Consider the following 26,729-nt stretch of genomic DNA (forward strand, 5'->3'; position numbering starts at 1 on the left):
CTCAGCACAAGATCATGTTATGTGTAGTTTGTATTCACTGAGATTGGCATTTACTCATAGCTTCCAACTGTCCCTAATTTGAAGGACAGTGCCCTTTTGAAACCAAATCCCTTTGTCTCTTACTCCTCCCTAGTTATGTATAGACCTCTATAGAAAAAAAAAAAAAACATACCATTTAATTAGCAAAAGTATAATTCTGCATTACTTATTTCATCAAACTTTTTGTCTGATGTCGATCACGATGAACACCCTCGCTGGTGACCCGAAAAAAATAAAATAATAATAGCTCAAACCCATCGCTTGTCTTCCAGCACCTGACATCTCCAGTTACCACTGATGTAAAATAAACAATGGGGTGGGGTCACCAATGACAGGTGACCCCCATCCTTTGTTTATTTACCGTCGGCACTGGGAAGCAGCCATGTCAGATGCCAGAAGACAAGCGATGGGTGTGGAGCAATTTTTGTTCTGGGTTGGTGGCAGCGCTGTTTATTGTGATTGCCACTGGATTTACTTCAAGGGACATTGTTTTTTTAAATAATGGACTTGTCAAAAACTGTCTGTGTTTTTTATTTATTTTTGACACTTTTTTAGTGAATGAGTAGGGGTATGTACAATGTACCCCATACTCATGCACATGGGGGGCAGGATCTGAGGGATCAGATTCCAATAAGCCACCGGCTTGCAGACCTTTACAACCACCACCCAGGGTTGGGGGAAGAGGCCCTTGGTCCCATCAAGGGACAAGATGCCTTGGGGGGGAGCACCCTGCCTCAAAGCACCCTCATGTTGAGGGCATTTGGTCTGGTGTGGTTCAGGAGAGGGGGAAACGCTTGCTGCTCCCCCCTTTCCTGACCCGCCGGGCTGCATGCTCGGAAAAAGATCTGGAACAGAGGACCTATTGCATTTTTTTTTATTTTGGCACGGGGTTCTTCATACTAGACCTAAAGAGCCTGGCTAGATTTGGGGGAGGGGTGTGTCACCCACGCTGTTTAAAAAAAAAATGAATGCCGACACCGGTTTGTGTATATTCTGATGTAAGCTGGGAATCCCAGGATGCCGCCCCGCTCCTTAACCACTTCCCGACCGCCGCATGTAGATATACGTCGGCAGAATGGCACGGACAGGCACATCAACGTACCTGCATGTGCCTGCCTAGACGTGGGTCGGGGGTCCGATCGGGACCCCCCCCCGCTACACACGGCGGTCGGGTTCCCTCGGGGAGCGATCCGGGATGACGGCGCGGCTATTTGTTTATAGCCGCTCCGTCGCGATCGCTCCCCGGAGCTGAAGAACGGGGAGAGCCGTATGTAAACACGGCTTCCCCGTGCTTCACTATGGCGCTGCATCGATCAAGTGATCCCCTTTATAGGGGAGACTCGATCGATGACGTCATTCCTACAGCCACACCCCCCTACAGTTGTAAACACACACTAAATGTACACTAAATCCTACAGAGCCACCTGTGGTTAACTCCCAAACTGCAACTGTCATTTTCACAATAAAGAATGCAATTTAAATGCATTTTTTGCTGTGAAAATGACAATGGGCCCAATAATGTGTCAAAATTGTCTGAAGTCGCCGCCATAATGTCGCAGTCACAAAAAAAATCGCTGATCGCAATTTAAAGCTGGACATGATGTGAAACTTTTGCAATCCCAAATTACATAAAGGGTTACACAACATAACCTTGCCAATATCAGAATTTGTTTCTACTTCTATATCTCACACTGTCTAGTACTATGTTGTTACCGGGGTTATTTGTTTACTCACCCTCATAAATGCTTGGTGTATTTTACAATTTGCAAACTTTTGGTACAATTCAATCTTCCCTAAATAAACATCACTGGTCCCATTGGAAGAGAAGTAGAATCTGGCTGGAGTGCCGCTCTTTCTCTTAACATCTGAACTGATGTTATAGTGCAAAACTGAAAAGGCAGGAAACAGATCATTATTCAAACATTCAATGGCCTCAGGATGTTTGCTTTCATTAAAATAATACATACAAATAAATCTTTGGGTATTTTGTCTAAGACTTGTGTGGTTAACAATGGCTTATGAAATCTTTTAATAAATCATAGGAGAGCCACTGCTCCAAGCTTTTGTTGCAGTAAGCTCATTGCGAGCTGGTCTTACAGTTTGTCCATGCTCCATGAAAAGGTACTGCCGAAGAAAAAAGGCCACACATCGATGAAGTCACTAGGCTCAAAAAACTTTTATTCAGCCATACATGCAATGCAACTTATCACAGCCTGGAGCCCTTTTTTCCCTCAGTGCATTCTCAAAAATCTTGCTAACAAACAGTGTATTAGGTCAACTAATAGAAAAAAGATATAGCTGCCCTATGTATTCAAAAATCTTTAATCCATATATAAACTTTTAATACAAGGTGCACCCATGACACTATATTCACAGAATACTAAGAGACCCTCAGAATCTCTCTCTTACTGAAACTCTCTATGGCCTGTGTGAGCAGAGATGAAATATAGAAGAAGAGAGACGAGTCACTCTATGCATTGAAGCTTCAGCTACTGAGCTTTGCAAACAATGCTTAATTAAAAGGCTCAGATAATACCCAACATTTTCAAGACAAATCTGCTTGCAGAATTGAATTTTAAACCCTCCTTTTATAGCAAAATATTACACTTTTTCATAGCTGCATGCATGGTTATTTAGTCCTGGCAACCAATGACCACATCTTTGTCATTTCATCATAAGCTCGAAAATATCTAATTGATGAACTCTTGGGCTCAATGATCTAGATCTGGCTAACTTTGTTTTGTGTGCATTGTAATAAATTAATTTGATGATATAATTACAAAATAATAATAATTAATTTAATGATGTAATTACAAAATAATAATAATTAATTTAATGATATAATTACAAAATAAATAACCAAATTAGTTTTCTCCAATAAGAAAGCAACTCCATAGGAAAAGGTAAGCTGTCCCTTAGTGATCCTGGATCATTTGTCTGACATGGTGATGTGTGTTATATTGTGTCCTAACAAGATTTTACTTCCTTGAAAATAAAAATAAATGTTGGAGTACTAATGTACATTAGAATAGAATTTGAGATTTTCAACTTTGGCTGGCTATCATAAGTACAGGTCACGCTATGGACCCAGGAGCTCCACCCCTCATGCACTAAGCTAAACCAATCATAAGATAATATTCCCATGCAAGCAGAATATCTTACCGATGTGACCTGGTACGCTACGTCCTCGATATTTAAAGCAAATTGTGACATTCATGCACACTGCAGGATGTCCATTCTCAACACATTCAAATTTTGTACGATTCACTGAATTTGGCAGTTTTAAAGATGCATCAATGGTTACAACCGGTCTTGTTCTAAGGACAGCACACAAGCAGAAGCAAATAAGAATTAGATGTTATTATTGCCATTTGTGTCACCTACACACACATACAGTACACATGCACATACATACACATACAATCTTATTTTACAATTAGACATTGAATACATGCCAAAAGATTACCAAAGTCCTTTGAGTTACCTAAAGAGAGCATAGCACAAGTACTTTCCCTTATGGCAATATTGATGCTCACTCAGATCTCAGGCAATGACATATAATAAGGGATAAGCCAAATTTCACCTTGAGCTATTTCACCTTGAGCTATTGAGCTTTATAAAAAAAACTAATTAGAAACTGTAAATGTGGATTATGATCAGGGTTATAAAATTATATATATATATATATATATATATATATATATATATATACATATATACATTAACATATACACATACACACAAGCTATATTACCAAAAGTATTGGGTCACTTGCCTGTACATGCACATGAACTTTAATGCCATCCCAGTCTTAGTCCGTAGGGTTCAATATTGAGTTGGCCCACCCTTTGCAGCTATAACAGCTTCAACTTTTCTGGGAAGGCTGTCCACAAGGTTTAGGAGTGTGTCTATGGGTATGTTTGACCATTCTCACAACTTTGTGGGAACAGTTTGGGGATGGCCCCTTCCTGTTCCAACATGACTGCGCACCAGTGCACAAAGCAAGGTCCATTAAGACATGGATGAGCGAGTTTGAGGAAGAGGAACTTGACTGGCCTGCACAGAGTCCTGACCCCAACCCGATAGGATACCTTTAGGATAAATTAGAGTGGAGACTGCGATCTAGACCTTCCCATCCAAAATCAGCACCTGACCTCGCAAATTCGCTTTTTGAAGAATGGTTAAACGTTCCCATAGACACACTCCTTGTGGACAGCCTTCCCAGAAGATTTGAAGCCGTTATACCTGTTACAGTATATATATACACAGTTGTGCTCATAAGTTTATATACCCTGGCAGAATTTATGATTTCTTGGCCATTTTTCAGAGAATATGAATAATAACAAAAAAAACTTTTTTTTTTTAAACTCATGGTTAGTGTTTGGCTGAAGCCATTTATTATCAATCAACTGTGTTTACTCTTTTTAAATCATAATCACAACATAAACTACCCAAATGACCCTGATCAAAATTTTACATTCCCCAGTTCTTAATACAGTGTATTGCCCCCTTTAACAACAATGACAGCTTGAAGTCTTGTGTGGTATTTGTGGATGAGGCTCTTTATCTTCTCAGATGGTAAAGCTGCCCATTCCTCTTGGCAAAAAGCCTCCAGTTCCTGTAAATTCTTGGGCTGTCTTGCATGAACTGCATGTTTGAAATCTCCCCAGAGTTGCTCAGTGATATTGAGATCAGGAGATTGAGATGGCCACTCCAGGAACTTCACTTTATTCTGCTGTAACCAATGACAGGTCAACTTGGCCTTGTGTGTTTTGGATCATTGTCATGTTGCAATGTCCAAGTACGTCCCATGTGCAGCTTCCTGACTGATAAATGCAAATGTTCCTCCAATATTTTTTTATAACATACTGCATTTATCTTGCCAACTATTTTGACCAAATTTCCTGTGCCTTTGTAGCTCACACATCCCCAAAACATCAGCGATCCACCTCTGTATCTTTCATCATAGGCCTTGTTGACTCCATTCCAAATGTAGCATTTATGGTTGTGGCCAAAAAACTAAATTTTGGTCTCATCACTCCAAATGACATTGTGCCAGAAGGTTTGAGGCTTGTCTGTGTGCTGTTTGATGTACTGTAAGCCGGATACTTTGTGGCATTTGCGTAGTAATGGCTATCTTCTGGCGACTCGACCATGCAGCCCATCTTTCTTCAAGTGCCTCCTTATTGTGCATCTTGAAACAGCCACACCACATGTTTTCAGAGAGTCCTGTATTTCACCTAAAGTTATTTGTGGGTTTTTCTTTGCATCCCAAACAATTTTCCTGGCAGATGTGGCTGACATTTTAGTTGGTCTACCTGACCGTGGTTTGGTTTCAACAGAACCCCTCAATTTCCACTTCTTGATTAGAGTTTGAACACTGCTGATTGGCATTCTCAATTCCTTGGGTATCTTTTTATATCCCTTTCCTGTTTTATGCAGTTCAACTACCTTTTCCCGCAGATTCTTTTGACAATTATTTTGCTTTCCCCATGACTCAGAATCCAAAAACGTCAGCACTGGATGGAAGATATAAGGGTCTGTCAGGAGTCCAGAAACGCATTGACCTTTTATATACACACACACACTAATTACAAACAAACACATCACAGGTGAGGATGGTTCCTGTTAATAGCCATTCAAACCTCTTTGTGTCAACTTGTGTGCATGCTATCAGGCCAAAAATAAGGGTCATTTGGGTAGTTTCTGTTGCAATTATGAACTAAAAAGAGTAAACACAGTTGATTGACAATAAATGGCTTCAGCCAAACACTAACCATGAGTGAAAGAAAAGATTTTGTGTTATCATTCATATTCTCTGAAAAATGTCCAAGAAATCATAAATTCTGCCAGGGTATGTAAACTTATTAGCACAACATATACACACACATTATATATATATATATATTATATATATATATATATATATATATATATATATATATATACACACATACATACATAGTATTTTTATTTTATAGCCCTGATCATAATTAGAAAGAAAATACAGACTAAATGACAAGTTTCTTTCTATTATGTCTGATGATTTATGGAGGTCTCGCTCTTGGAATTTTAAAATGTCTGGCTTACCCAACTCCTGTTGTGTTTTATACTTTTAATAAGCATCATGCCAACCATAGGCTATTTCTTTTCTGCCATATCATTAAACTGTGTAACATTTTAGATACAACTTTTGGGGAAAAAAAATTGTAAACAGTGTGGCTCACTACTATATTTTATAACTGACTCGTGATCCTGGGGGCTCATGAGCTGAAACAGAAAATCCATCAAACAAAATAACCTGTTAGGAAACATGAAGAATGGTCCAATTTTAACAGAAATCCTGGACAATTCCTTTAACTTTTTTTTTTACTAACAATGTATGTGGTCAGATGTTATATTCTATAACTTTCTCAAATAATATATGGTTAAATTTTATCATTCTTATTTACTTTCGTGGCACACAACTCTTTCTTAAACCTTTCCTCAAGGACCCTAATAAAATGTAATATTGCATATGAAAAATTAAATTACCTTCTTACCAAATTATAGCTAATATTACTCATCTGCCTCCAAGGACTGCAATGCAGCCATGGGTAATTTTAGGCAAACAAGTACATAGATATTTAAAGATGGGAGGCAATAGGCTCATTCTGTGCTGGTTACATGAGCAAAAGCTTAGGCACTTGGGTATGTGATATTTTCTGATGGGGAGGCTCAGTATTGCTTGGCCCTCTCAATAAAGATCATGTGACCAAATAACTAGGCGATTGGTCACATGGAAGAATGCCTACAGCAGCATTTTCTTTGTAAAAAGGTAATATTTTTTAGTTACATTGCTTATATATTCATTATGTATTCATGGGAGTTTGTAAAAAAAAAAACCTGTGTGTTTCGGTCTACATTAAATAGTATGCAGTAAGAGCTGTTTTCTGATAGCCTGAAGCTATGCTTAATATGGCAAGGGCAATGAAAAAAGATAGGAATGCTATTGCACCTTCCCTAAAGCGGTGTTTTCAAATCGAGTCCACCTGTGCATTATTAATAAAACCCTAAAAACATGACCTGTGAAGCATACCCAAGGACAGAGATAGCCAAGCACTGCCTTAGATTGATAATTGAGTTACTATCTTCTTACCTTATTGTAGGTAAAAGCCAAACATAATAAAGCAAAGTAGTCTTACCTTAGCAACACTGCAGAGTCGGAAAGAAATGCCCCAACTGCAACATCTATGATGGCAAATATGAAAGATTTTCAAGTACCATTCATTAGCTGACCTTGTCCTAATTCTTAAGAATTAATAGTACAGGCTAACACAATTACAAGCCGGCACTGACATATCTGCCCATGTAACAGCAAAAACCTAATAACAAATCCAAATAATGCAACACTATATCAGTGTTATGTATTCTATTGGAGATGCTCCTTACTCTACCCCATAGGACCAATGCCGGATGTTAATGTCCCCATCATTGACTCTTCTGCTCTCTTACTGCAGCCAGAAATCTAAGAAACATACATAAAACCAATAAGTGGCCTTCAGAAGAGTGTATATCCTATTTCTGAACCATGACTATTCAGACTCTAACTAACTGGGGAACAAAACAGGAAGCGCCACCTAAGTGCAATATGTTGGTCACAATTTATTGGTTTAAAAAGGAAATGCACTTACAAACATGTATAAAAAACGGGCTCATCTGTGTGCTGTAATCGCAGTGCGATCCGGTCTCAGGTGCATTCAGGCTCACCGCTAGGCAGAAGAGTGTAGAAATTCATCCTGTAGTAATCAGGAAGCCAGCCAGAACCAGCATGGAACACATACGATGACATCACAGGAAGCGGAACCAGAGAGAACACCAGGGGAAGGACAGTATGAGGCAAACCACTGAGAATTCTCTTCTGCCTACCCATGAGCCTGGATGCACCTGGGACCGGACCGCACTGTGATTACAGCACACAGATGAGCCCGTTTTTTATACATGTTTGTAAGTGCATTTCCTTTTTAACCTAATAAATTGTGACCAACATATTGCACTTAGGTGGCGCTTCCTGTTTTGTTCACCTGCCTTCCCCTTACAGAGCCGACTTTCTCTGAGGACAGCTGCCACCTTCCATCCTCCTATCCCTCTCCTCTCCTCCTTTAAAGGACTGGTTATTACCACATATTAGAATATGGACTAAAGAACTGTGGGCCTGATCCACAAAAACCCTACGTAACTTAACTTTTGACATTTATGTTACACCGCCGCTAAATCTCTACCTAAGTGCCCGATCCACAAAGCACTTACCTAGAAATTTTGAGCGGTGTAACTTAAATCCGTCCGGCACAAGGCGTTCCTAATCTAATGGGGCGAGTCCCATTTAAATTAGGCGCGCTCCCGTGCCGGACGTACTGCGCATGCTCCCGACGTTATTTTCCCGACGTGCTTTGCGCGGTTTTACGTTACGCCGAGTTTTGTGAATCGCGCCGGGTAAAAAAAGTTGCGTCGGGAAAAAAAAGAGATGCAGCGGGAAAAAAAAATGTTAAAAAAATTTGACAGCGTCGCGGGAAAGAAGGGTCTACTTTTACATGGTGTACTAACTTTACACTTTGTAAAAGCAGCCCTAATTTTGCGACGGCAAACTAATACTTACGGAGAAAAAACGAAGCGTAAAAGCTTCGTGGATCTCCGGAAGTGCTAATTTGCATACCCGACGCTGGATTTCGAAGAGAAATGCCCCCAGCGGCGGCTGCGGTACTGCATCCTAAGATCCGACAGTGTAAGTCCCTTACACATGTCGGATCTTCTGCCTATCTATGAGATACTGATTCTGTGGATCAGTTCCATAGATAGAAACAGGGATACGACGGCGTATCAGTAGATACGCCGGCGTATCCCTTTTGTGGATCAGGCCCTGTGACTGTTTTTTAGATCTATCCTCTATCCATATCTATTTACATTTGTTATGCACTAGTCTTTTGCGCTGACAATTTATCTTATTGTTTTTAGACTCTATCTAACTGATGCTCTACCTTCGCTTTAGACTCCTCCACTTATTTTGATGGGTTTATACTCATCAAGGATTAAATAACGGTCTGTAAACATTCCATTTATAAAGTAACTTAGGGAATACGCTAAGCATGAGCAGGGGTATATGCTAAGTGTGGACGAAATATTTTTTCCTTAAACGCTAGAATATTTTCCTACTGCAGAAAACCTTGCCTTTTGCCAAAACACCATCAGTAATCTATTGCTGGCATAATAATGGTGATAGTTTGATTTTTTTCTTTTTTTAATACATTTTTATTGAGCATATTAAGTATTACGCTTATGCAAGGATTAAACAAGCATTTCATTTTACAGCAGTTTAATTTATGCAACAGTTTACTAATGGTGAACAGTAGACTGACATAGCCTTACAACTAACGCATTGTACACGCAACTGTTTTTTCCGTCGGACTAAACTCCAAAGGTTTTTCTGATGGAGTTCTGACGGAATTCCACTCAAGCTGTCTTACATACACACGGTCACACTAAATTCCGACCGTCAAGAAAGTGGTGACGTAAAACACTACGACAAGCCGAGAAAATTAAGTTCTATGCTTCTGAGCATGTGTCGAATTGCTTCCGAACATACGTGGTGTTTATTCCCTCAGAAAAGCATACAGACGATCAGAATTTTCGATCAAATTTTTTTACAACAGAATAATTGAATAATTCCGTCTGAATTTCCGATTGGAAAAAGTCCGATTGGGCATACACAGACGGAATATCCGATGAAAATCTGCCGTCTGACTTTTTCCATCAGACATTCCGCTCGTGTGTACAAGGCATAAAAGATTATTATAAGTAAATGGACAGGACCGATCAAAAAGCATAAGTAACATGGGTGGGTTGCATATTGCTTCAGGGGAGGCATCTCCCCATGTGAAGAGGTCAGTAAGAACCCCATACTATTTAAATAGCAACTGTGACATCATAGCATTAATATAAACATAATAAAAAAAAAAGAAGCAAGAAAATAGAGGGGGATGAAGTAATGGGTTGGAGCAGGGCCAGGACCAATCCCGCCCAAGGGATGAACCCCCAGATGGTAACTTAGAGCAGTTTAAAGTGACCACATTGGGTCATTGTGATTCCCCCATAAGTTGTTGGAAACCTAAGGAATCCATATTTTTTTATGCAAAATAATGGCCAATTTGTTGTTGACTAGATACCACTACATCTTTTGTTTGACCTGTGAAATAGTTGGGACAATGCTTTGCATTTTTAAGAGAAATATGCTCTTTGGTTCACAGAGGAAGCCTAAGGCCGGGTACACACGGTCGTACCAAACCGATGAAAACGGACCTAAGTTCAGTTTCATCGGTCCAAACCGACCGTGTGTACGGCCCAACGGTCTTTTGTCCGTCGGACAAAAATTATAGAACTACTGGTTAGTACACAAAAGCATCGGTTCAAAACCCGCGCATGCTCAGAATCAAGTCGACGCATGCTTGGAAGCATTGAACTTCGTTTTTTTCAGCACGTTTTGTGTTTTACGTCACCGCGTTCTCACCCGATCGGATTTTGAACTGATGGTGTGTACACACATCAGACCACTTCAGCGGTGGACCGATGAAAACGGTCCGTCAGACCGTTCTCATCGGATGAACCGGTCGTGTGTACAGGGCCTAAGACAAATGGAAATGCCAAGCCTCAGAGGATGACCGGGTACACTGGAAGAAAGCAGGTGAGACCCTTCATAAAACATAACTTACTGGAATAACCTTCTTATGTAATTTGGGGTGAAAAATGCATTTCTGTTCTCTATGAATATATGAGATGTTTTTAATAACTTACCTTGATAACCATTCCCATCAGCATCCAGTCCTTGAGATATTGATTGGCCAAACATGTTCAAGGAATAGCCAAAGGTCTTCCCTTGTATTCTCTATAAAATGAAATAATGACATTGGTCAGGCATATCAATAAACATACAGACTGATGAATGTGATTCTGAGCTTTGCTGCAGATGTACAGTAAGTATGAAGGAAGACATAGTCAAAGGTTAGTTCCTTCAGGGAATCTTACAGGAAAGAAAGCTTGGGAAGTTCACATCAAACCATTCATATTACCAATTATCTGCAAAATCTTGACATAACACACAAGACATAACAAGGCATTTATATCTATGTGTTTTATATCATTTTTATATGTTGAGGGTGTAATATGAACATGTAATGACTGTCACAAATAGCACACAGCTAGCTCAGCTTACATTGGGGTGGATTCAAGAAGCAATTGCGCCTGTGTAACCATAGGTTACACAGCGCAATTGCTTACCTGCCCCGGCGTAACGAGTGCTCCTGATTCAGGAACCTTGTTACGCCGACTGCAGCCTAAGATATGCGTGGCATAAGGCTCTTATGCCCGCATATCTTAGGCTGCATTCTTGCGATGGCCGATATGTCGCGTTCCCGTTGTGCTCAGCGTATAGTATGCAAATTGCATACTAACACCGATTCACAACGTTGCGCGAGCCCTGCGTACGCAATTTACGTTGTTTCCGTATGGCGGTTTTTGCATAAGGCTGCCCCTGCTATTAGCAGGGGCAGCCAATGTTACGTATACCCGTCGTTCCCGCGTCGCGAAATTTAAAATTTACGTAGTTTGCGTAAGTGAATCGTGAATGGCGCATGCACGTTCATTTTGAAAGTCTCCCGACAGAGCATGCGCTCTACGCTCGGCGCCTAATTTAAATGATTCCCGCCCCCTACAGGATCATTTAAATTGTGCGCTTTGTGCCGGGCATTTTCCGGCGCGCCCACGCAATTTACGGAGCTTCTGCTCTGTGAATCGAGGGCAGCGCAAAAAAATTGCGGGGGCGCAGGGCAAAATCGTTGCCCTGCGCCTCCGTAATAAATGCACAAATCTACTTGAATCCAGCCCATTATCATTGCAGAAGTGGTCATTAAGCTGTCTTTTTGTGTTTGCAGATTATTATTTTAATAATAGTGAATAATGCATCAAATTATACAACAGAATAATTTAACTGTCATTTTGATAGCTACTGCTGCTACCAGATAGATTAGTTTTAGAATGTGGCTGCCAGTAGATTTAGCGTTAGTTAGATTTAGGCTGAACTTCTAGTTTAACCACTTGCCGATCGCGCTATAGCTGAATGGTGGCTACAGTTCTGGGTGTGTGTCATATGACGTCCACCCGTGATCATGCCTGCAATCAGATGGTGTCCTCTGGACACAGATGATCACAGATCTGGGTAAAGAGCCAGTCAGTGGCTCTTTACAATGTGTTCAGTTAATGTCCAATCACAGCTGATCACAAAGTAAACACAAGCCAGTTATCGGCATTCCTTTTCTCGCGCTGACAGTGTGAGGAGAGGAGAGCCGATAACTAGCTTGTGTAAAAGGGACATCTACACTGACAATTAGGGCACTATCAGTGTCCCGATTATTAGTACAGTCCCAACAGTGGCCACCAATGCTGCCCATTAGTGCCCATCAGGGCTGCCAATCAGTGCTCATCTGTGCTGTCAATCAGTGCCCATCATTGCCTCCACATCAGTTTCCCCTATGAGTGCTGCCTATCAGTGCCCATCAGTGCCACCTATCAGTGCCCATCAGTGTCGCCTATCAGTGCCCATCAGTGCCACCTATCAGTGCCCATCAGTGTCGCCTATCAGTTCCCTCCATGCCACCTAGCAGTACCCATCAGTGCCCTTCCATGCCACCTATCAGTGCCCATCAGTGCCACCCATCAGTGCAGCCTATCAGTGCACATCAGTGCAGCCTCATCAGTGCAGATAGTTGAAAGATTTTACCAAATATTATAACACTCTAAAAACACTATAAAATATGGTTGCTGATTGTTTGCATCATAAACAAAACATTTGTACGAGGATATTTTACTTTTTCTTTAAAGCAAAATTCCTGCTGAAAAAAAAATGAATTGCTTGTTATAAGATAACATTTAAAAAAATGGTGCTTTTTCTGCAATACTGATCTTTAAATCACAGCTGTCCCTGCAGTACTTTTCAGACACTAGATAGTCTCACTTTCTGGGCTTAATGACAGTCAGCATCATTCAACCCTCTTCTTCTATACCCAGGCTGTCATTTGTCCACCCCTGACTGTCCAGTGATGGAGAAGCAGCACAATGACAAACTCATCTCTGTTGCTCTGCTTTTTCCATCTATCAGCATGCGTTTTGTCAGCAAAAAAAATGGTTGGCGCTTTGTGCTGTTTCTTCTACTTCTACTCTGAGCTCTGCTGTACAGGGATTACAAAAAGTTGATGCCAGGCCCAATGATATATAAATACAGTATATATCTACACTACTTGCTTTAAAAAATTACATTTAATGGTGTATTATTCAGTCTCCTTTACAAATATGTGCATCTCTATGTTGTGTTTTTGTACAAGCTTGTATGTTTTAAAATGTGTTAAAAAGCATACAATGAAAACGATTTGATTAAACAAAAACTATGGGCCAGATTCTCAAAGGACTTAAGACAGCGTATCTCCACGTACGCCGTCATAAGTCCGAATGTGACCCGTCGTATCTATGCGCCTGATTCTTAGAATCAGTTAAGCATACATTTGGCCAAGATACGAGCGGCGTAAGTCTCCTACGCCGTCGTATCTTTGGTGCATATTTACGCTGGCTGCAAGGGGCGCTTCCGTAGATTTACGTGTCAAATATGTAAATTAGGTAGATACGCCGATTCACTAACCTACTTGCGCCCGCTACGCCGTTTACGCTAGGCTTACGTCCGGCGTAAAGTTACCCCTGCTATATGAGGCGCAGCCAATGCAAAGTATGGACGTCGGAACAAGCGTATCTTTTTACGTTGTTTATGTAAGTCGTACGCGAATGGGGATGTGCGTAGGTTACGTTCACGTCACAGGCATTGAGCCGGCGTATCTTAGGGAGTAAATTCGACGTGATACTGAGCATGCGCGCGCATGCGCCGTACGATCGGCGCTTCATTTGCATGGGGTCACGGCTCATTTTAATAAAACACGCCCACCTCTTCCACATTTGAATTACGCGGGCTTACGCCGGCCGATTTACGCTACGCCGCCGCAACTTACGGAGCAAGTGCTTTGTGAATACTGCACTTGCCTGTCTAAGTTGCGGAGGCGTAGCGTAAAAGATACGCTCTCCTACGTGAATATGGCCCTATGTATTATTTATTACAAATCTGCATTCATTTGTATCTTTTCTATCTGCTTGGAGTTCAGTTTTTAAGAAAATTATCAGACATATTAGATTAATATAATCCTGCAATGTATGGGGCATAAGCAAGCTCAGAGTGAAGTCTGTTGGGTACTTAAAACCTGCAGAGGGAAATTTTTATTTTCAATTGCTAAGGCAAATTCCGGCTTCTACTTTTAGATACAAGAGGCTCCCTTTTCATGATAGGCACACGCCTTCTATAAAATCAACATAAAATGTATATCTTAAAAAAGATACCTGTGTGAATGAACGTGTGATTCCTTTTTCTCTTCCATTGTAAATATATATTGCTCCTAGCAAATTTTCCTCTTGAGGAGCTCCAATAGCCACATCTATTAAATAAAAGCATATTGTTGTATTGAAAATAGAGACGTCAATCACGAACATATTATCAAAAAATGTAGGAAAGAACAAATCCTTGAAGCCTAATAGCCACTGATTCCAAAATGGAAGTGACAGCTGACGCCTAAAAGCGTAGGACACTTAGGGGCAGATCCACAGAGCGAGTACGCCGGTGTATCTACTGATACGCCGGCGTACTTTCAAATTTCCCGCGTCGTATCGTTGTTTTGAATCCTCAAAACAAGATACGACGGCTTCTGGGTTAGATCCGACAGGCGTACGACTGTACGACTGAATGCCTTCGGATCTAAGATGCAATTCTTCGGCGTCCGCTGGGTGGCGCTCACGTCGTTTTCCGCATCGGGTATGCAAATTAGCTATTTCCGACGATCCACGAACGTACGAGCGGCCGTCGCATTTTTTTACGGCGTCTCTAGTCGGCTTTTTTCGGCGTATAGTTAAAGCTGGTATTTCATCGCGTATAGTTAGACTCACCATGTTAAGTATGGCCTTCGTTCCCGCGTTTAATTTGAATATTTTATTTTTTTTGCGTAAGTCGTCCGTGAATCGGGATGGACGTAATTCACGTCTATGTTAAAAAAAATAACGTCCTTGCGACGTCATTTAGCGCAAAGCACGGCAGGAAATTTCGGAACGGAGCATGCGCAGTTCGATCGGCGCGGGGACGCGCTTCATTTAAATGAAACACGCCCCCTAATCGCTGATTTTAATTCCGCGCCCTTACGCCGCCAGAGATAGACTACGCCGCCATAACTTACGGCGCAAAATCTTTAAGCATTCGATTTAAAGCCAGGTAAGGTACGGCGGCGTAGCGTATCTCTGATACGCTGCGCGGGTGCAGATCTCTGTGGATCTGCCCCTTAAATTCCAGAAACACATGTGTTCACAGATCTTTATACATTGTGGATCCCAAATTGGGTATACTGATATCTGTACTACAAATTAATTTGTCCATCCCTGATAACATTACGTGAAAGGATATCAGAGAAAAGCAGCTTGAACCATTTTTACCTTTAGTTTTATCATGTTGTTGTGAATTCTGGCTGCAGACTGTTAATGGTGTACTATAGCAGCTATTAGGTTTTAATTGCTTACATATAAATGTTATAAAAAATTATAAAAAAGTTAAATACAAGCTGACTAGGAAGGAAAAGCAATTTAAACATGTTATACTAAGATTAAACACAAGGTGGCAGTGGAGCCCATCACCCATCTTATTAAATACAATTTATTTTTTCAAATTACCCACATATTATTGTAAATACATTGCTGTGACTTTACAATAATGTATTACACATTAATACTTATTTAAGCTGCTATTATAATGAGAAAAAAAGTTTTAATAACTGTTAACACGTGGCTGAAATTCAATAGATGTATCCTGGCTATGCATTATATATACAGTCTCTCATGAAAGTGAGTACACCCCTCACATTGTTGTAAATATTTTATTACAGTAAAACCTTGGTTTGCGAGCATAGGCTTCATTTCCATGGACGTTTTTACAGCCACTTTTCTGAGCTTTTTTTGCAGCTTAAAAACGGCTCTCTATGTTAGTCTATGGCCTCATGCCCACCATGACGTTTTTGAGCTGTAGATGGCTGAGCCGTTTTTAAGCTGCAAAAAAAACCAGGACCAGTGCGTTCTGAAGCTCCAGCCTTAGAGCTGTAAAAACGGCAGACGTTAAAAAACGCTCAAAAACGCACAAAAACGCTCAAAAATTCGCAAAAAACGCTAAAAAACTCTACCGCTGCGTTTTTGAGCCCCAGCTCAAAAAAAAAAAAAAAAAACATGGACAGGCGTTTTTAAGCTGTAAAAAAGGCTAAAAAAAAGTGGCCGTAAAAACGTCCATTGAAATGAAGCCTAAATCGTTCCAGAAACATGCTTGTAATCCAAAGCACTTGTATATCAAAGCATTTTTTTTTAAGGATATAAAAGAGAAGAGAGGCCCCTCTAAGTGTAGCAATAAGTTGCTAAATGTTGTACCTTCATTAAATGTAACCATATTGCTACACTTAGAGGCTCCTCTCTTCTTTTTTATACTCAGTTGTGACATGACGCTACTCTTATATCAAGACATCGCTTGTATATCAAGGCAAAATGTATTAAAACATTTTGCTTGTCTTGCAAAACGCTCTCAAACCAAGGTTTTACTGTATATCTTTTCAGGTTAAGAAATTACACTTTGCAACAATGTAACGTTGTGAGTGTACATCTTGTATAAAACAGTGTACATTTGCTGTCCCCTTAAAATAACTCAACACACAGCCATTAATATCTAAACTGCTGGCAACAAAAGTGAGTACTTGTCATGTGACTCGTTAGTGTTACAAGGTCTCAGGTGTGAATGGGGAGCAGGCGTGTTAAAGAGGAACTGCAGTCTGCTCACATAATTTGTAAAAAAAAAACCTCTTTGCCATTCTAAGGCCGAGTACTCACGGCAGGACATGTCCGATGAAAACGGTCTGCAGACCGTTTCCATCGGACATGTCTGGCCGGGGACTGCCCGGGGACTTCTGTTCGATGGCTATACACACCATCGAACAGAAGACCGCGCGTAAACAATACGCGGGGCGTGTCTGCGGTGTCGACGCGTCGATGACGCGGTGTCGTCGCGACAATGACGCGCCGGCGTGGGCGGCCTGCCTTGAAAATGCTTCCACGCATGCGTCGAAGTCATTCGACGCATGCGAGGGATGGCGGGCGGCAGGACATGTACGGTAGGTCTGTACAGACGACCGTACATGTCCGGGCGGACAGGTTTCCAGCGGACTGTTTTAAAGCAAGTCCGGGAAACAGTTGTCTGCTCAGAAACGGTCTGTCAGACAATTGTTTGCTGGAATCCTGTCCGCGCGGCTGTACACACGAGGGAACATGTCTGCTGAAATTGGTCTGCCGACCAGTTTCAGCAGACATGTTTGGTCGTGAGTACGGGGCCTGAAGCTTCCCTCCAACCACTTTGGATAATATTTTATATATACTGTGATTCTGTACTTCGCCAAATATGCTGCAGAAATCTCCCTCCACTAAGTCTGGCTGCATCGATTTTAACTGTGGGTAGCTGAAGTTGCTGCCTGTTCACTTCCTGGATTTTTACAGATACACAGAGGCACACCTTCAGCTCTGCTGCCCTACAGCTCTAATTGGCCCTCTTATGACTCATTCCCCCACCCTTCCTGGCAAACTCTCATGAGAGAGAGAGCTGTGCATGATGTCATAAGCCTAGGCTTTTTACCAGAGAAAAAACAGGAAGTGGGCTGTATAAGGTATTTACTGGCAGAAATTTTTTTTACTATCCAAAGTTAAAACAACAAGGGACAAAAGATTTAATAAATGGAAAGTTGAAAAAATGACTGAAGGTCCACTTTAAATTTTGTGTTATCGCTCTCACTCTTTCATACTGGTCACTGGAAGTTCAACATGGCACCTCATGGCAAAGAACTGTCAGAGGATCTGAAAAAAAGAATTGTTGCTCTACATAAAGATGGCCTAGGCTATAAGAAGATTGCCAAGACCCTGAAACTGAGCTGCAGCACAGTGGCCAAGACCATACAGTGGTTTAACAGGACAGGTTCCACTCAGAACAGGCCTCGCCATGGTCGACCAAAAAAGTTGAGTGCACGTGCTCAGCGTCATATCCATAGGTTGTCTTTGGGAAATACAGGGAGTGCAGAATTATTAGGCAAATGAGTATTTTGACCACATCATCCTCTTTATGCATGTTGTCTTACTCCAAGCTGTATAGGCTCGAAAGCCTACTACCAATTAAGCATATTAGGTGATGTGCATCTCTGTAATGAGAAGGGGTGTGGTCTAATGACATCAACACCCTATATCAGGTGTGCATAATTATTAGTCAACTTCCTTTCCTTTGGCAAAATGGGTCAAAAGAAGGACTTGACAGGCTCAGAAAAGTCAAAAATAGTGAGATATCTTGCAGAGGGATGCAGCACTCTTAAAATTGCAAAGCTTCTGAAGCGTGATCATCGAACAATCAAGCGTTTTATTCAAAATAGTCAACAGGGTCGCAAGAAGCGTGTGGAAAAACCAAGGCGCAAAATAACTGCCCATGAACTGAGAAAAGTCAAGCGTGCAGCTGCCAAGATGCCACTTGCCACCAGTTTGGCCATATTTCAGAGCTGCAACATCACTGGAGTGCCCAAAAGCACAAGGTGTGCAATACTCAGAGACATGGCCAAGGTAAGAAAGGCTGAAAGACGACCACTGAACAAGACACACAAGCTGAAACGTCAAGTCTGGGCCAAGAAATATCTCAAGACTGATTTTTCTAAGGTTTTATGGACTGATGAAATGAGAGTGAGTCTTGATGGGCCAGATGGATGGGCCCGTGGCTGGATTGGTAAAGGGCAGAGAGCTCCAGTCCGACTCAGATGCCAGCAAGGTGGAGGTGGAGTACTGGTTTGGGCTGGTATCATCAAAGATGAGCTTGTGGGGCCTTTTCGGGTTGAGGATGGAGTCAAGCTCAACTCCCAGTCCTACTGCCAGTTTCTGGAAGACACCTTCTTCAAGCGGTGGTACAGGAAGAAGTCTGCATCCTTCAAGAAAAACATGATTTTCATGCAGGACAATGCTCCATCACACGCGTCCAAGTACTCCACAGCGTGGCTGGCAAGAAAGGGTATAAAAGAAGAAAAACTAATGACATGGCCTCCTTGTTCACCTGATCTGAACCCCATTGAGAACCTGTGGTCCATCATCAAATGTGAGATTTACAAGGAGGGAAAACAGTACACCTCTCTGAACAGTGTCTGGGAGGCTGTGGTTGCTGCTGCACGCAATGTTGATGGTGAACAGATCAAAACACTGACAGAATCCATGGATGGCAGGCTTTTGAGTGTCCTTACAAAGAAAGGTGGCTATATTGGTCACTGATTTGTTTTTGTTTTGTTTTTGAATGTCAGAAATGTATATTTGTGAATGTTGAGATGTTATATTGATTTCACTGGTAAAAATAAAATAATTGAAATGGGTATATATTTTTTTTTGTTAAGTTGCCTAATAATTATGCACAGTAATAGTCACCTGCACACACAGATATCCCCCTAAAATAGCTAAAACTAAAAACAAACTAAAAACTACTTCCAAAAATATTCAGCTTTGATATTAATTAGTTTTTTGGGTTCATTGAGAACATGGTTGTTGTTCAATAATAAAATTAATCCTCAAAAATACAACTTGCCTAATAATTCTGCACTCCCTGTAAAGACGTATCAGTGCTGCCAGCATTGTTGCAGAGGTTGAAGGGGTGGGGGGGTCAGCCTGTCAGTACTCAGACCATACGCCGCACACTGCATACATGTTAAGTTGTTTTCCATTCAGCCTCATGTTAAAAAAAACAATTTTTAACATTAGATTGAGGCTCATTTTGTGAAGGGGAATCAGGTGTTTTTTTTTTAAATCGAAGCAGTACTTACCGTTTTAGAGATAGATCTTCTCCGCCGCTTCCGGGTATTGTCTTCGGGACTTAGCGTTCCTATTTGATTGACAGGTTTCAGACAGGCTTTCCGACGGTCGCATACATTGCGTCACGAGTAGCCGAAAAAAAGCCGAACGTCGGTGCCGCTCTATACGGCGCCTGCGCACCGACGTTTGGCTACTTTCGGAAAATCGTGACGCGCTGTATGCGACCGTCTGAAGCCTGTCGGAAGCCTGTCAATCAAATAGGAACGCCCAGTCCCGCAGCCCATACCCGGAAGCGGCGGAGAAGATCTATCTCAAAAACGGTAAGTACTGCTTCGATTTAAAAAAAAACACCTGATTCTGCTTCACAAAATGAGCCTCAATCTAATGTTAAAAATTGAGTTTTTGGGTAAACCTCCACTTTAAGAATGGCTGTATGAGTGAGCTGACGGTAAGGATGTTACTTAGCTCCTGAGGACTGCTCACTCCATGATAAAGATGACTACTTTCATCAAGAACATGCTTGGCAATCTGACAATACTGACATTTGTAACATTAGTCAGAAGTACTGGTGTGTGTCAAGGTCTGGAGTCAGGCTTGGAGACAAGTATCTATAGCAGTAGAGGGACTCCCACAGACCAGCAAAATTGGTATTCAAGCAAGTCACCCTGGAAAATAACGCAGGGTCACCTAAGGTGCAGAGTCTAAGTACTAACCAGTGTTCACCAGAGCTCCTAATGGTGGAGATGGGTTTAGCTGCATGTAAGTACCAGGTCACAATCCTCAGGATTCCCCCACAAGGAGGTGAGCAAGCCGGGGTCCACTAGCAGATATAGCAGGTAAGGATCAAACAGAAGCATATTCAGTAAATAAGCTGACGGCAAAGATATGGACTGCAGCAAGAAAAGTCAAAAGCAAGATACTGCCTGTAGAGAGCAGAATAATCTGACAAACAGGAAGTGCAGAGACATGCCCTAAATCAGGAAGTTCATAGGAGGAGCAAAAAGTTCAAGGTACAAGACAAACAAGGTTCAAGGCAGAATCATTCAGGGAATTGTCCAAGGCACTGTCCAGCAGAGGATAACCCAGATATTGATATAAAACCTAAAAATGTTTTCTCTGAATAGTGTACTTTAAATTCCAAGTAACATTTATTTTCTAATAAAATATCTGCCTCACAACACAATCAGGAATTACTCAAATGGTTGTGGTAGACTTTGCCATTTGTTATGACTGTGGCTGTTTTGAAGTCCTGAAACTGTTTGTGGTCAATGCAAAAAGGTTTTTAGAAGCTTTGTCAAGTTTTTTTTAAAATGGCATTCATATATAAACATCTAGAAAGCTTGGCATAAACCCTGAGGATGTACAGGAGCTCCTAAAAATACATTTTACTTTTTAATTTCCAAGGAGTGGTAAAATTTGTGACCAGAAAATATAGAGCACCTGTTAAATGAGGACTTCAAGAGTCTCTCATCACTGGAGAACCATGAGTACCAAGAGGTATGGGCAACCATAACAAATGGAAATATTAGGCTTTTCAACAGAGCTGGTCTAAGTAAACATGTTACACAATCTTTGCGTATTGTATTTTAGACTCATGTACATTGTACATCTTAAATAAATCCCCTATACATAAAACCACATCCAATACAAAGCTAGTTCATGGAAAACACTGGAATTTTTTATCCATATTGGATCCATTGACCATTGAAATTGCCCTTTACATTTAAAGAGTAACAAAGAATTATAATATTCCAATTTTAAAAATCATGTTGTATCTCTACAGGCTAAAAATGCAGGGGGGGGGGCGTGGTGGGACTTCCAAACTTGTGGTGGTACTATCAAGCCGCTCAGCTCGCCCAAATATCCATAACATATGCTAAGGGTCCTAGACCAGACTGGCTCCCGATGGAAAGAAAAGCGGTCCCTCTGAACACCGTAGACTACCTCCTATGGAGCGACTTCAAATCCAGACCGCCTATTATGTCCTCTACTCTCTCTCACTCGGTAGCACTGTGCAACAACCTCCACAAACAACACTCAATGAGCTCTCCCTTGCGCCCCCTGTCTCACATTTTCCACAACCCAATGTTCCCCCCAGGCATATTTTGCATTGGCCACTTCCTCTCACTGTCGGGGCCCCTAAGCCTGCAACACTGCAAGACACAGTTAGAAATGCCCAACTCGGAAATGTTCCAATTCACCCAAATCCTCCATTTCCTTAATTCTATCTGGGTACATAAGAAATACCTTCCTAAGATCACCCCTTACAAAAGATGGTGCTCTAACATTATGGATCAGAGAGGACTTATTTCACTGATCTACTCCTCCCTGGTGGCCAAAGAAGGCATCCCACCATACGCCCAGACCTGAGAAATGGACACGGGACATTCATAGGTCCCAGGCCTTCCAACACACATATAAAGGCATCCTTAATGTTTCATTGATAGAAGCAAATGTAAAAGATTTGACCAGGTGGTACTATGTTCCCTCCAGACTGACGATGATCTACTCGGAGATGTCTCCCCTTTGCTTCAGGGTGTGCGATCTGGAGAGCACGATGTTCCACATTTGGTGGACTTGCCCCCAAGTTAGGTCCTACTGGAAAAAGGTATTTCACACTCTGAGGAAGATAACGGGCACCACAATATCTCCAGACGCTACCATTGCCCTTTTAAACCACAGAATCCCCTTGATTCCTAAACATCTGCAAGCCCTAATGTTCTATATCCTCCTAGGTGTGAAAAAAATAATACTCACAAGGGCATGGAAAACTCCTACCGTCTATTTCAGGGGGGCCAAGTGGAAAATATCCTGGATAATGGCGCAGAAACACATCGTTACGAAACTTCAGGACAAAGTAGTGAAATTTGAAGCCATTTGGGAACCCTGGGCATCGCACTGCAATATTTCCCTCTGTCCGGGCATTGTGAACCAATAACTGGCTCCCTATTCCTCTCCCCCCCCCCTAATCTCTCTGTCAGGGACACTCTCCTCTAAGTATGAAAAGGGGAAACAGCACCCCTTATTGGTGAAGCGGAGCAGGTTATGAACAGGCTGAGATACCGAGATGATATTAGCAACCCGGTTCCCAAAATCATCTTACTGGATCTCCTTTCCAAGAAGCCTGTTACTGTGGCAGATCAGGCGGGTCCCATGACTAGCTTTTCTCAGTGCTGGAGCTGGGGGGGAAGGTCAGGGTACCGGGGGGAGGTTGAGCCCTGACACAGTTTGCTCCCATTAGGGTGGCGGGCTGGACATCCCCTGGTGCGGTTGGAAGATCCCCCCTAGTGATCCCTTAGGAATTTTTCAGCATGGGACAGCAGTAGCATGTGATAGGAATCCTTAGGACAACCCCCTGGCAGGCGGCGAGCAAATCATATTGTATCACGCCTAGTGTTTTCATATGATATGTTTCTGTGATTGGTTGTTACTGTGTGTTATATTATCCCTGTTAAATTTCAATAAACATATTAAAAGTAAAAAAAAATCATGTTGTATAATCTTATTAACCTATGTTATGGTTCTGACCACAATTTTTTAGGCAGCAGCTTTGATATTATTAATATTACTAAAATTATTACATTTCCAACCTACTCTCAGAGGGCAGGAACACAATTGTCTAAAGATATTTGTATTCCCACCAAACCACTTGCAAATCCACAGCTTCATTGCAGACCCTTTTCACAATTATGCAGGTAAATATATGGTTCAGGTTTGGATTAGGGGGACCTACACAAACAGAAAATATCAATATCCTCCTTCCACTCTATGGGCCAGATCCACAAAAGGGATACGACGGCGTAACTGCTGTTACGCCGTCGTATCCCTGTTCCTAACTATGGAACTGATCCACAGAATCAGTTTCTCATAGATAGGCAGAAGATCCGGCATGTGTAAGGGACTTACACTGCCGGATCTTAGGATGCAGTACCGCATCCGCCGCTGGGGGCATTTCGTGTCGAAATGCCGCCTCGGGTATGCAAATTAGCACTTACGGAGATCCACAAAGCTTTTCAGCTTCGTTTTTTCTCCGTAAGTTTTAGTTTGCAAACGCAAAATTAGGGCTGCTTTTACAAAGTGTAAACTGTTTACACCTTGTAAAAACAGACCTTTCTGTCCAGCGACGCAATTTTTTTTTAATTTTGATTTTTTTTTTTTCGCGCCGTATCTTTTTTTTTTCCCGACGCAACTTTATTGACCCGTCGCAATCCACAAAGCTCGGAGTAACGTAATTTTGCGCTATGCACGTCGGGAAAATGACGTCACGAGCTTGCGCAGTCCGGCCGGCGCGGGAGCGCGCCTAATTTAAATGGGAATCGCCCCCATGGAAATAGGAACGCCTTGCGCCGGCGGAATTTAAGTTACACAGCCCAAAATTTCTAGGTAAGTGCTTTGTGGATCGGGCACTTAGGTAGAAATTTTAAGGCAGTGTAACTTAAATGGAAAAAATTAAGTTACGCCGGATCTTTGTGGATTACCCCCACTGTCTATTTGCAAAATGTTCCAGAAAACATAGAGCACATTCTTACTGAAATTGAAAGTCTACATCACATGATTTTATAGTTTGGCCATAGTTCTACTTTAAACAGAATGTGTCTTCAAATTAGGATGCATACAATGGTGACAGTTTAGAGTCCATAAAAACCCAAGGGCTTAAAGAGCACAAAAATACTCTGACTGTAAAAAAAAAAAAGTATAGTATTTTGCTTGCAACTTATAAAATGTATAATTATAAGCCTATAAATGCGTCAAGCCACAGTATTCAGAGAAAAACCCATAGAGAACTAACATATACCTCGCCCCTTGTAAAGTGAGTTACCACAATATGTTAAAACAGTTTCAGTTCACTGTACGCACTTAGTCCTTTACTATCTTTACATGTTCTGTGGGCTTTATGGCTTATGCTACTTGGGTGTGTTTACCACTTTTAGTGGTTATTTTGTTTTGCAGAACAATCTTTAAGGACCAGTAAACCTAACACAAAAAGTTACCAATGTTAAAAAGGTTGAATTACAACATTCACAAATACACATGTAAAAGGATGCTGAAAAGAGACAATTGTCAGTCTTGTTGTATGAGATCATTGGACAGTAACACAAGTGCATGATGGGGAATGTCTCTACTTACAATACCAACTTCATTTTATTATTTCCCATTCCGATCAGTTCCTAAAACTTAAATTTAATTGTTTGCAAAAGATTAAAGCAAGTAGTAAAGCCACATTTTTCCCTTTTTATACACCTCATTTCTTGGCCCAGTGACAAAGGCAGGGGAAATGCCCACTTATACTGTTACCACTCGAACAGGTGTCACCATTGGAAACTTCTTTCTACCTCCCATTCCTGTGACAACTCCAAAATTTTGGATTACCAATCACTTTTTGTACCTGTGACAATGGCCACCAGGGCAGCTAGAGATCCTCCCTTAATGGGGACACGGACAGTAATTAATATTTCCTCACTATGCAAAAAATAGATTCATTCTTCATTCTAAAGTTAACAAAAAGGAACTTGTTTAAAAAAAGTTACTAAGACTGGTCAGTAACTCATTCGTCTACATCAGGGATATGCAATTAGTAGACCTCCAGCTGTTTTAAAACTACAAGTCCCATCATGCCTCTGCCTCTGGGTGTCATACTTGTGGCTGTCAGTCTTGCTATGCTTCATGGGACTTGTAGTTCTGCAACAGCTGGAGGTCCGCTAATTGCATATCCCTAGTCTACATTAATAAATTGCTGATGTCACATTATTGAGCAATTGTAAAAAAAAAAATTACACTTTATCATTAGAGAGCAGTCCTTCAATTCCTGTCAAATGACTCTCTTGAGGAGTGCCTAAGAAGAGAATTCTGGGAGAATGCTTGAGCAGTTTTCAACAGTGTGGATTCCTCAATGTGGAAGCCCTGTGATCACTATTAGCTAGATTCACAAAGACTTACGGCGTATCAGTAGATACGCTGTCGTAAGTCCGAACTTGCGCCGTCATATCTTTAAACGTATGCTCAAATTGAGATACGCTTCTCTGTTGCTAAGATACGACCGGTGTAAGTCTCCTACGCCGTAGTATCTTAGCTGCATATTTACGCTGGCCGCTAGGGGCATGTACGGCGATTTACGCCGAGAATATGCAAATGAGCAAGATACGCCTATTCACAAACGTACGCACACCCGTCGCAGTAAGATATGCCGTTTACGTAAGGCGTTTTCAGGCGTAAAGATAAACCACCAAAAAGATGGCGCAGCCAATGTTAAGTATGGACGTCGGGACAGCCGTCGAATTTTACGTTGTTTACGTCGTTTGCGTAAGCCGAAACAACGTAAAACTGGACCGGAAACTGGACCGACGGACCAGTTTCAGCGGACATGTTCGGTCGTGTGTACAAGGCCTAAGAGTTTGTGACAAATCTGTTAAAAATGGCAGATTTGCAAAACGGTCTCACTCTCACTGCTGCTATTTGAGTCAGGAGAGAGAATAGAAGACTTGACTTGGCTTTGTTTGTCCTGCTTATCATCTCATCTCGCGGCAGGAGAGAGAAGACAAGTGATATGACACTTTCATTACCACAACCCCTCCCCGCTTATCATCTTGCGGCAGGAGAGAGGGGGGCCCTGCCTAAAGCTGTGTAAGGGGCCCCAAAAGGGGCCCCAAAATTTGTGATGGCTGCCCTGATCACCCATCTGT

At 41.6% G+C, this 26,729-nt stretch overlaps 1 protein-coding gene across 1 annotated transcript in view; it reads right to left on the reverse strand.

Moving 5' to 3' along the window:
* Positions 1-26,729, reverse strand: part of ITGA4 (integrin subunit alpha 4) — a 204,179-nt gene that overhangs the window by 61,815 nt on the left and 115,635 nt on the right. Inside the window, exons 11-15 of the mRNA XM_040357643.1 lie at positions 14,500-14,594; positions 10,864-10,954; positions 7,224-7,269; positions 3,202-3,356; positions 1,774-1,928 (exon numbers count right to left, since the gene is read on the reverse strand). Coding sequence (XP_040213577.1) covers positions 1,774-1,928; positions 3,202-3,356; positions 7,224-7,269; positions 10,864-10,954; positions 14,500-14,594 — 542 coding nt within the window. The remainder of the gene's footprint in view (positions 1-1,773; positions 1,929-3,201; positions 3,357-7,223; positions 7,270-10,863; positions 10,955-14,499; positions 14,595-26,729) is intronic.

The sequence above is a fragment of the Rana temporaria genome, chromosome 6 (genome assembly GCF_905171775.1).
Source record: "Rana temporaria chromosome 6, aRanTem1.1, whole genome shotgun sequence".
Classification (NCBI taxonomy): domain Eukaryota; kingdom Metazoa; phylum Chordata; class Amphibia; order Anura; family Ranidae; genus Rana; species Rana temporaria.